Source organism: Pelophylax lessonae (genome assembly GCF_965119305.1).
Source record: "Pelophylax lessonae genome assembly, chromosome: 5".
Lineage (NCBI taxonomy): Eukaryota > Metazoa > Chordata > Amphibia > Anura > Ranidae > Pelophylax > Pelophylax lessonae.
In genome coordinates this window covers 515,939,371-515,951,455 of record NC_138772.1, presented here as the reverse complement: position 1 = coordinate 515,951,455, position 12,085 = coordinate 515,939,371, and the positions used below count along the sequence as shown (strand labels likewise).

Sequence of the window (12,085 nt, the reverse complement as noted above, 5' to 3'; positions counted from 1 at the left end):
AGCAGCCTGCAAAACTGCAGCCAAAAGAAGCATCCGCAGATGCCAAAGGATCTACCTTACAGAATTTTGTGAAGGGATGCACCAGCGACCAAGTGGCCGCCTTGCAAACTTGCGATATTGAAGCCTGATGACGGAAGGCCTAAGAAGCACTCAGCGCCCGAGCACAATGTGCCATGACAGGGAAAGGTGGAACCTGACCTTTAATGGAATAGGCCTGAGTCACCGTCTGTAGAGAATCCAGTCTACTTATGTTGCTGCAGGACACTGGCCGCCTGTGCCGCTACAGATCCCGACGTCACTACAAGACACGGGCCGCCTGCGTCACTACAAATCTTAGCCTACCGACGTCACCACAGATCCCAGCCCACAAAAGTCACCACAGATCCCAGCCCACAAAAGTCACCACAGATCCCAGCCCACCAAAGTCACTACAGATCCCAGCCCACAAAAGTCACTACAGATCCAAGCCCACCAAAGTCACTACAAGACACCGGCCGCCTGCGTCACTATAGATCCCAGCCCACCGACGTCACTACAATACACGGGCCGCCTGCGTCACTACAGATCCCAGCCTACCGACGTCACTACAATACACAGGCTGTCTGCGTCACTACAGAGTCCAGCCTTCCCGACGTCACAAGACACGGGCCGTCTGCGTCACTACAGATCCCAGCCTTCCTGACGTCACTACAGATCCCAGCCTACCGACATCACTACAATATACAGGCTGCCTGCGTCACTACAGATCCCAGCCTACCGACATCACTACAAGACACGGGCCGTCTGCGTCACTACAGATCCCAGCCTACAGATGTCGCTGCAGGACTACAGAACACAGCTTACCTATGTTGCTGCAGGACACACCGCCTACTAGGGTTGTCACCTCATCCCTTTTACCAGGACACATATTAATTACACAGGTTCTGTGGCTGATTAAGGTGGTAATAAAACTCACTTGGTGCCTTATCTGCATTATATTAGCCTCAGAACCTGTGTAATTAATATGTGTCCTGGTAAAAGGGATGAGGTGGCACCCCTAGCAGCCGCCTGCCCTGCTAGAGAACCAAGGCCACCTATTCTACTACAGAACATGGGATGCCTGCGCCACTAGAGTATCCAAACAACCTACAGAGCTATAAACAGGGCTTTTTATCAGCTTTCCAAGTGCAGGATGGGGACAGGAGATGCGGGTACCTGGGGTGCAGGGAAAATGCTGGCACCCCAATTGGATGATCTCCCTGCAAGTGAAAGAGGCAAAGCCATCTACAGTGTGAGGGGAGGTACTAGAGAAGAAGAGGGGTAAAAGTGAGATGTGGATGGGGGATGCAAGGCTAAGCAGATGTGGAAGAAGGCTGAACTCCTGCACCCTGCATGTAGCGCACCCCTCAACCCTGCGTGTAGCGCATATACGTAGCACACTCCCGAACTCTGCACTGTATGCGTAGCACACCCCTGAACTGTGCACTGTATACGTAGCACACTCCCGAACTCTGCACTGCATATGTAGCACACCCCTGAACTCTGCACTGTATACGTAGCACACCCCTGAACTCTGCACGCTGAGTGTAGCACACCCCTGAACTCTGCACACTGAGTGTAGCACACCCCTGAACTCTGCACGCTGAGTGTAGCACACCCCTGAACTCTGCACGCTGAGTGTAGCACACCCCTGAACTCTGCACTGTATACATAGCACACTCCCAAACTCTGCACTGTATACGTAGCACACTCCTGAACTCTGCACTATATACGTAGCACACTCCTGAACTCTGCACTGTATACGTAGCACACTCCTGAACTCTGCACTGTATACGTAGCACACTCCTGAACTCTGCACTGTATACGTAGCACACCCCTGAAGTCTGCACTGTATACGTAGCACACCCCTGAACTCTGCACTGTATACGTAGCACACCCCTGAACTCTGCACTGTATACGTAGCACACCCCTGAACTCTGCACTGTATACGTAGCACACCCCTGAACTCTGCACTGTATACGTAGCACACCCCTGAACTCTGCACTCTGTGTGTAGCACACCCCTGAACTCTGCACTGTATACGTAGCACACCCCTGAACTCTGCACTCTGTGTGTAGCACACCCCTGAACTCTGCACTGTATACGTAGCACACTCCTGAACTCTGCACTGTATACGTAGCACACTCCTGAACTCTGCACTGTATACGTAGCACACCCCTGAACTCTGCACTGTATACGTAGCACACCCCTGAACTCTGCACTGTATACGTAGCACACCCCTGAACTCTGCACGCTGAGTGTAGCACACCCCTGAACACTGCACGCTGAGTGTAGCACACCCCTGAACTGTGCACTGTGTGTGTAGCACACCCCTGAACTCTGCACTGTATACGTAGCACACCTATGAACCCTGAACTCTGCACCTAGCGCTCCCCTGAACTCTGCGTGTAACCCCACCAAACTCTGCTCAGAATGCACTCCTGGTATTTGATGCCCCTGTAAGACCCTCTCACTGTTAATGACATTTTGACCAGGTTGGGGGGGGGGGGGTTGAGTTCCTGCACCTTTTTTTCTGAGAGAAAAAATCCCTGGCTATAACACGTCCCCCTGGCCATTGTGTGTGGGGGGGGCTCTTACCAGTAGCAGCTGGTGTAGCAGCAGTCAGTACGGAGTGGAAGGACATTCCTGTGCTGGGAGAGAGTCATGACTACACAGGAATACACCTCTCCATTCTCACATGTCTTCCATTACACAACAATGACAGCTGGTGTCACAGTAAACTCTTCCCCCGGAAACAAGGATTCGGAAACTGTCATCCGACAACACAACCTGGTGCAGCAGTCCTATTTCTCCGCTAAATCCCCTCCCACCTCCCTCAGCCAATCAGCGCCCGATCAACAGGAAAACAACCCGCGTATTTCTCCTTCGCTACACACACCCCGCCCACTGTCATGCGCCAGAGCCTGTGTTAGACGTGTCAGCACGCCGGAGGGGGCGTGCTCTCACGACAGAGAGCCAATCAGATTCATCTTTTATCTTCCGCGCCAAAACTCAACTGCAATCCATTGGAAACCTAATAGATCTCTCCGCCGACGTTTTCGCGCCACGCCAAATAGTCCTAAAGAAGTGCGTCCTCCCGGCTGGCCGGAGAGCCCCCCCGATCCCGGTGTAGATCCTGTAAGGACGGAGGGTGCAGGCGGCTGTCCGGAGTAGTGGCGGGGGTGTCGGTGCTGTGAAGGGATCAGTAGTTGGGTCGGTGGCGGAGGGATCTGGCGGTGGCGCTCGCTGTGTGTGAGGGCGGATTGTGGCGCCAGAATTTGGAAGTGTTGGCGGTAAGAAGCTGTGTGAGGAGGAGGCGGCGGTCATGGTGCAACTACGGAGCTCTGCCGGGGCCAGGAGCGCTCCGGACAATGAGGAAGAATCGCTGCTCGACTCCAGCTCCGAATTCCTGAGCCTGGACCGCCGGAGCAACCGGAGAACCGAGCCGTCCGGGGGAGAGGAGGGGCGCCGGGCCAAGGTGAGGGGGGAACCGGAGGGGTCAGTGCTGGGGGATGGAGGGGATCAGTGCTGGGGGATGGAGGGAGTCAGTGCTGGGGGATGGAGGGGATCAGTGCTGGGGACTGGAGGGGTCAGTGCTGGGGGGATGGAGGGGGATCAGTGATGGGGGATGGAGGGGTCAGTGCTGGGGGGATGGAGGGGGTCAGTGCTGGGGGATGGAGGGGTCAGTGCTGGGGGGATGGAGGGGGTCAGTGCTGGGGGATGGAGGGGATCAGTGCTGGGGGATGGAGGGGTCAGTGCTGGGGGATGGAGGGGTCAGTGCTGGGTGGATGGAGGGGGTCAGTGCTGGGGGATGGAGGGGATCAGTGCTGGGGGATGGAGGGGATCAGTGCTGGGGGACTGGAGGGGGTCAGTGCTGGGGGACTGGAGGGGGTCAGTGCTGGGGGACTGGAGGGGGTCAGTGCTGGGGGACTGGAGGGGGTCAGTGCTGGGGGACTGGAGGGGGTCAGTGCTGGGGGGATGGAGGGAGTCAGTGCTGGGGGGATGGAGGGGTCAGTGCTGGGGGGATGGAGGGAGTCAGTGCTGGGGGACTGGAGGGAGTCAGTGCTGGGGGACTGGAGGGAGTCAGTGCTGGGGGGATGGAGGGGATCAGTGCTGGGGGGATGGAGGGGATCAGTGCTGGGGGGATGGAGGGAGTCAGTGCTGGGGGACTGGAGAGGGGTCAGTGCTGGGGGACTGGAGAGGGGTCAGTGCTGGGGGACTGGAGGGGGGTCAGTGCTGGGGGACTGGAGGGGGGTCAGTGCTGGGGGACTGGAGGGGGGTCAGTGCTGGGGGACTGGAGGGGGGTCAGTGCTGGGGGACTGGAGGGGGGTCAGTGCTGGGGGATGGAGGGAGACCCCCCCCCCCCCCAAATCATATCCTATACAATCCCAGTGTACCATATGTTTGGGATGGCCTATACAGCTTCCAATCTGATTGGCCAATCTCCTTACAGCTGGCCATACACTGTACAATCTGAATCGCCCATCCATCGTTAAGCAGCACAAAGTGTAATCCGATTGGACCATTCCCCTAAACTGGCCGTACAATCTGATTGGGCGATTTGTTAGGCCGTACATGTTCCAAACTGATTGGACGATCTCCTTAACCCCTTGGCACCGAGCGGCCATATACATGCATGCAATGTTGCAAAAACCAGCTGTGAGCGCGCTCCCGCCACAGTTACCTGCGGCAACCGGAAAGCTCCTGATTGTTGCTTGCAATCAGGAGCTTTCTAGTCATGTGATCGTCAATCAAGGAGGTCACATGATCATAAACTCCGCCTCACCTCCCAGCATCCTTAACCACTTCCCAACCAGCAACCGTGTATGTACTGTTGCAGTGTGGCGCTGTTGCATGATACAACGTACCTGTACGCCCTTTTGTTCAGTAGCCACTGGATGGCACCATTGCCCCGGTGTTCTGTCAGAAAACCCTACCCCATCAGATTTCTCTACCTACGTAATTTCCGGTGCAGGTTCGTCATGCACCAGCTGTAGCTGCGTCACACGTCCTACTGCGCATGTGCGGAATAGGTAGGGAATTTTGATAACATCGTGAGGCAAAAGTCCTACTGCGCATGCGCACCAACGGATCGGGTAGCAACATCTCTTATAACAATCATCCATCCGATCTCCATGGCACACACTGCACCCACCCGACAATGGGACAATCCTATTCTCTACAAACACGTGCATGGTCTCATTGTCGGGTCGGCACAGTGTGGGGTATGGAGATTGGATTGTCGGGTCGGTGCAGTGTCAGCTTATCGCAGTGTGGGTCATGAAGATCGGATGGATGTTTGTTATAAGAGATCCCGCTGCCCGACCCATTGGTGCGCGTGCGCAGTAGGACTTTTGCCTGACCCCTTACGATGTTATTAAAATTCTCTACCTATTCTGCGCATGCCCAATAGGACGTGTGACGCAGGTACAAGCTGCTGTATGACGAATCCACAGCTGATCAACTGGAAACGACGTAGGTAGGGAAATCTGATAGAACACCGTGATTGGCTAGCAGGGATGTCAATCAGCTGGTTCACCGACTACCCATGATAATCCCCCGGAGAGGCAGAACGGCGGTCTTCCTATGTAAACAAGGCAGATCATCGCTCTGCAAGGAGACAAGATGGAGATCTTGTGTTCCTGCTAAGCAGCAACCTGAATCTGTCTCCCAACCCCCCCCCCCCCCCCCGCCACAGTTAGAAAGCACCTCCTAGGGACACTCTTAATCCTTTGATCGCCCCTGGTGTTAACCCCTTCCCTGTCCGTGTCATTAGTGCAGTGACAGTTCATTTTTTTTAGCATTGATCATTGTATTGGTGTCACTTGTCACCAAAAAGTGTCAGGTGTTCGATTTGTCTGCCGCATTGTCGCAGTCCTGCTAAAAATTGCTGATCGCTGTCATTACTAGTAAAAAAAATTAATAAAAATTCCTTAAAAATATCCCATAGTTTGTAGACACTCACTTTCGACCAAACCAATCAATATATGGTTATTGGGATTATTTTTTACAAAAAACATGTAGAATACATATTGGCCTAAATTGATGAGAATATTTTTATTGGGAATGTTTTTTTTTAATCTTTATTTATTTTCATTCTTTTCCTACATAGAAACACAGATTACAACAAAATTGTATTGGCAAATGGGAATGTTTTATAGCCGAAAGTAAAAAAAAAAAATATATATTATATATATATTTTTTTTTTTTTTCAGCATTGTCGCTCTTTTTTTTTTTTTTTTTTTTTTTTTTTTTTTTTTGTTTATAGCGCAAAAAATAAAACCCACAGAGATGATACCCCCAAAAGAAAGCTCTGTTTGTGGGGGAAAAGGACGTCAATTAATTGTATCAGGCTACGTTCACATGTGAGCGTAGCGGATCGGGGGTAGAAACACCGCGATTCTGCCCTGCGATCCGGAAATCATTGCAAATCGCTGGATGCCCGTGATTTGCAATAGCACCCCAAAAGCTGTCCGATGTTGCCGCGATTTCCGCCTGCCGAGTCGCTGTAACATCGCGCAAACAGAATCGCGGGACGCATGACGCCCAAAAAATGTACAAGAGCTTCTTTTGTGCGTCATGCGATTCTGCGCGATGTTACCGTAATTCGGCAGGCGGAAATTTCTGCAACATCGCACAGTGTTTGGGGTGCCATTGCAAATCACGGGGCATCGCACAGGCGTCCCGCAATTTGCAATGATTTCCGGATCGCGGGCAGAATCGTGGTGATTCTGCCTGCGATCCGCTACGCCCACATGTGAACGTAGCCTTTAGGGTACAGCGTCCCACGTCCGCGCAATTGTCAGTTAAAGCAACACAGTGCCGTATCACAAAAATTGGCCTGGCTGTTAAAGCGGAGCTCACCCGAAAGGGAAAATTCTGCTTTAAGCACCCGTCTCCCCCCCAAATATGCTACATTTGGCATGTCATTTTTGGGGGGGGGGGGGACAGGTACCAGCTCCCACTTCTCCTTCCTTGCAATCTTCTGGGTTTTCTGAGGTCCCAGAAGATTGCCTGACCAATAGGGAGACGCTATGCGCCTAGCCGCAAGCTGTTACAGCCGGGTGCCCACACTTGCAATGCCGGCTGCTGTGAGGAGAGAGAAGCGAGGGTTCGGGCGGCTGGATTGTGGGACCCTACTCGTTAGAGCTTACAATCTTATGCTGGCTTAAGACACACGTGACCACAATGTGCAGGTGTGGATGAGGCTTTAGGGCAGTGATGGCGAACCTATGGCACGCGTGCCACAGCTGGCACGCAGAGCCCTCTCTGTGGGCACGCGAGAGACACCGCCACTGCCCGCCCGGTGACAAGGGGAGAAGCGAGCGAGGGCTGTCAATGTATTTTCCCCACTCGCTCCCCTTCTTCTGTCAAGCAACACGGGACAGAGCGGCTGAAGCCAGGGACCAATGAGGGGCCAGGACAAGTGCACCATGGGACATGTAGTCTCAGAAGACTATGGCTCCTTTTTAATCAATTAAAGAAAAACTACAGCCCCAGCATACCCTGTAAAAAAAAGAGGAGAGACCGCTTGGAGCCTGGGAAAAAAAAGGGCTGAGAGAGAAGGGACAGCAAGCATGAGAGGAGTGTGGAGACAAGAGTGAGATGAGGCTAAGGTGGTTCAGGAGGGAGAGTCCAAGCCACAACAGCCCCTGGAGTTGAACCAGCCAGAGAGGAGCAAGAGGACAGTGCTGAGAGGACACCATCAAGAGTGAGGAGGGTGATCAAAGGCAGAAACAAAAGGAGACGCTGCTGCCAGGTACACCGACACTGGGCGCCAGAGCCGGACGAGTGCTGAATTGACTACAATCCCTCTTGCAGTGTGCGATCATCACCTGGGTGTCTGCAGTTTAATTGCAGTGTTGGCACTTTGAAAAAAATAAGTTGGTTTTGTGATGAAGTTTGGGCACTCGGGCTTAAAAAGGTTGGCCATCACTGCTTTAGGGCCTGTTCACACCAGAGTGCTATGTGAGAAATATGCTTGTCCCACACCACACGCCAATGCGCTGCCCTTGTGAGACATGCACAGGTGCTGCTTATTAATGGTGACGAACGAAGTCCCTCACGTTGGAGGGAGTTCCCCTCACTTCCTGTTGTGGCTGTGGAACAGGAAGTGAAGAGAAATCTCCCCAATGGAACACATGACAATACCAGGCAGGGGTTAAAATTCTTACACTCCACAATGAGGAAAAAAAATTGCCTTCGGTTCTACTATAAATTTGCACTCATTACAATGTTTTTTGGTAGGTCTAAAGCCCAGCCATACATGGATCAACATTTCAATCCATGTACGGGCACCCTGGTTGGACACTTATCGATCGACTTGTGTAAAGCCAACCTGTTGGGTACTTCCCGATCAATAAGTGCTGCCAACTATAGCCGCCAACACTCATCTTTGCGCTCTACCGGCAGGGAAGTTTCCCGGCCAGCAGAACAGAGCGCTGAGGGGGGGAGTATGTCGGGGGTCTCCAAACTTTCTAAGCAAAGGGCCAGTTTACTGTCCTTCAGGCTTTAGGGGGGGCCAGACTGTGACCAGTGGGAGTAGAAAAGGCCCAATATCAGTGCCCCATAATTGGTTTTATGTTGAATATTTTTATTGTTGTATCAAGTAATAAACAGGGAAAGGAACAGCAAAAATCATAATAACAACAAATGGAAATCATAGAATAACGACGTTCTAGCTAGTAGTAAAAAGGTGCAGTTATGCAACCTAACTTTGAGCGCCCCATAATTGGTTTTAATGGGAAGAATAGTGTTATTGGTATCAATTTTAAAAATGGTGCCCCATTACTGGTGTCAGTGTCATTTGTGTGACTTGGTGGAATAGTGCCCCAAGTGATAAAGGCAAGCAAATGGCCACATCTGGCCCCCGGGCCGCAGTTTCAAGACCACTTACTAGGATGCTGCATCGGCCTGATACTGCATCTGTCTCCCGCCAGCTCTAAGACTGAGAACCAAGTGATCAAACACCGCCGACCGCTCGGTTCTCAGAGTTCACTGAACAGAGAGCTGGTGACTGTTGGTCGCCACTGTATGCACTGCCACTCCAGCACTCACTGGAGCGCTGGGCTGTGGAGTGGGCGGCTCAGGCTCTCAGCGGCTCACTGAGAGGCTGAGTCAGGTGCTGTCTGCTGAAAACGGGTCACAGAAGTGCAGAACCGACTGCACTCCTGTGATCCACAGAAGAAGTAAAACAAGCTTTGGCTGTACTTTGCCTTTAACACAATTACATGCAGGTACTGCTGTTCATTTTTGTGTCAGGCTGTACACCCCATCTGCAATGTGTGTTTTTTTTTTTTTCTACTTTAGGGTCCTTTAACACAGTCCGCCTCCACCGGCGGACTCTGTTCTGCTCAGTGGGGGATCGATCCGCCGATCCCTGCTGAGCAGGCAGATGACATCTCCGTCTCCGCTCTGTGTGTGGAGATAGTGCTGTCAGATCCCTGCTCTCCTCTATGGGGGAATCGGATGAGAACGGACCGCCTGTCCGTTCTCATCCGATCCGCTGGACGGATGGAAAATAGGGTTTCCATCCTTCCAGATTTCACAGACAGGATCGGATCCGATGGCAGCGGGTGTCAGCGGACATGTCTCTGCAGACATCCGCTGCCCCATAGGGATGCATGGAGGATCCGATCAGGTCTGCCTGAAAAACTGACAGGCAGATCGGATCGGATCGTTCGTGTGAAAGGACCCTTAGGCCTTTTTTATGCCAATACAGTTGTGCATACCCTGGCAGAAATCGTGAAATTTTGCCATGGATATTGAAAACATGACTGATTTTTTTTATTTAAGGATTGTGATTATATGAAACCATTTATTATCATAGTAGTTTGGCTCCTTTTTAAATTCTAACAGAAATCGTCCAAATGGCCTTGATCAAAAGTTTCCATCCCCTGGAATGTTTGCCCTTGGTTAAGACACACAAGCTGACACACAGGTTAAAATGGCAATTAAATGTAAGGCTCCTTTCACACACTCCGTCCGTTGGACGGAGTCCGTTTTTCTCAGCGGGGGTCGAGCCGCCGATCCCCCGCTGAGCAGCAGGACGACAGCTGTGTCTCTGCGCTGTGTGCGGAGACACAGCTGACAGTTCCCCATGCATCTCTATGGGGGAAATCGGATGTCAACAGACCGTCAGTCCGTTCTCACCCGATCCAATCCGCTGGACGGATGGAAAATAGGGTTTCCATCCATCCAGATTTGTCGGATCGGGTCGGATGTCAGCGGACATGTCTCCGCTGACATCCGATGCCCCATAGTAATGCATGGGGGGACCGTTCAGATCCGCCAAAAAAACGGACAGGCGGATCTGAACGGTCCGCCTGTGTGAAAGGGGCCTTAATTTCCCACATCCTTGGCTTTTTAAATTTCAATTAGTGTCTGTGTATAAATAGTCAGTTTGTTGGCTCCCATGTGGATGCACTGAGCAGGCTAGGTACTGAGCCATGGGGAGCAGAAAAGAACTGTCAAAAGACCTGCATAACAAGTAAATTGAAAAGGATTGTGTAGTTGTTTCAAGGAGCACAATATGACTACTTGAACAAAAATGAGCTGCATGGTCAAGTTCCCAGAAGGAAGCCTTTACTGTGCCAATGTCATAAAAAAGCCCAATTACAATATGCCGGGAAACACCTTGACTACCTCACAGCTTCTGGCACACGCTAATCTGGAATAACGAAAGCTGCGCATGGGACGCTCTTGGACTTTCTGGCACAGTAATGACCCTAAGGCAGAGTTGATCTTCCAGTGGTTACTGCAGAAAAAGGTGAAGCTTCTGGAGTGGCCATCAGTCTCCTGACCATAATATTGAGCCGCTCTGAGGAGATCTCAGAAAAAAGGTTAATGCCAAAACAACCAATGACTTTGCATGACCTCTGGGCATTTTGAAAGGACAAATGGGCAGGTATACCACCTGCAAGAATTTAGGGCATCATAGACCACTAATAGAGAAGACTGGATGCTGCCAATAATGTTAAAATAGGGCAATGCACAGTATTAAAGCTGAACTTCATCCAAAAGGGGAAGTTCTGCTTGTTTGCATCATCCCCCCTCATTCATGGAGCGTGAACCACACCGCCCGCATTGTAAAAGTGATCGGGCAGCTATACAGCCACCCGGATCACTTTTAATCTAGTTAGTAGCTGGGTGAACAAAACTAACATAAGCTTATGGCTGCTGCTGCAGTTATGAGCTTATGGTTATAATGATATTCAAGGCAGAATTTAAAAATGAAATAACAAACGTCATCCTGCTCTGTTCAGTGGTTTTGATAACATTCGACCACCGTCCACATTGGCAGTGCTTAGGTCTGGGCTGCCAATTGACAGAACCTAAACAGTCATCGATGGCTGGCACTTATTTTTTTTTCTTTTCTGGGAGAGAAAATCATCAGTTTTGAATTAACAAGATTTGGGCTGTCATTCCTACAGTTGGTTCTCTAGTGGTTCAGAGACGTTGGCCAAAGATATGAACCTTCCCTGATTTGCACTTATTCAGGCTAATAACTTTGCAATTACCATAGGAAGTTTACCAACCAGGGGTAATTACCATAGGAAGTATACCAACCAGGAAGTATACCAACCAGGGGTAATTACCATAGGAAGTATACCAACCGGGTGCACTTACCATAGGAAGTATACCAACCGGGTGCACTTACCATAGGAAGTATACCAACCGGGTGCACTTACCATAGGAAGTATACCAACCGGGTGCAATTACCATAGGAAGTATACCAACCGGGTGCACTTACCATAGGAAGTATACCAACCGGGTGCACTTACCATAGGAAGTATACCAACCGGGTGCACTTAACATAGGAAGTATACCAACCGACTGCAATTACCATAGGAAGTATACCAACCGGGTGCAATTACCATAGGAAGTATACCAACCGGGTGCAGTTACCATAGGAAGTATACCAACCGGGTGCAATTACCATAGGAAGTATACCAACCGGGTGCAATTACCATAGGAAGTATACCAACCGAGTGCAATTACCATAGGAAGTATACCAACCGGGTGCAATTACCATAGGAAGTATACCAACCGGGTGCAATTACCATAG

The 12,085-nt window shown here is 51.1% G+C and overlaps 2 protein-coding genes across 2 annotated transcripts in view; one reads left to right on the top strand and one right to left on the bottom strand.

Moving 5' to 3' along the window:
- Positions 1-2,826, bottom strand: part of NTAQ1 (N-terminal glutamine amidase 1) — a 52,807-nt gene extending 49,981 nt beyond the window's left edge. The window contains exon 1 of the mRNA XM_082259675.1: positions 2,617-2,826. Within this exon, the coding sequence (XP_082115801.1) occupies positions 2,617-2,684 (68 nt within the window). The 5' untranslated portion in view covers positions 2,685-2,826. The remainder of the gene's footprint in view (positions 1-2,616) is intronic.
- A 436-nt stretch (positions 2,827-3,262) lies between these two features.
- Positions 3,263-12,085, top strand: part of ATAD2 (ATPase family AAA domain containing 2) — an 82,848-nt gene continuing 74,025 nt past the window's right edge. Inside the window, exon 1 of the mRNA XM_082257941.1 lies at positions 3,263-3,496. Within this exon, the coding sequence (XP_082114067.1) occupies positions 3,344-3,496 (153 nt within the window). The 5' untranslated portion in view covers positions 3,263-3,343. The remainder of the gene's footprint in view (positions 3,497-12,085) is intronic.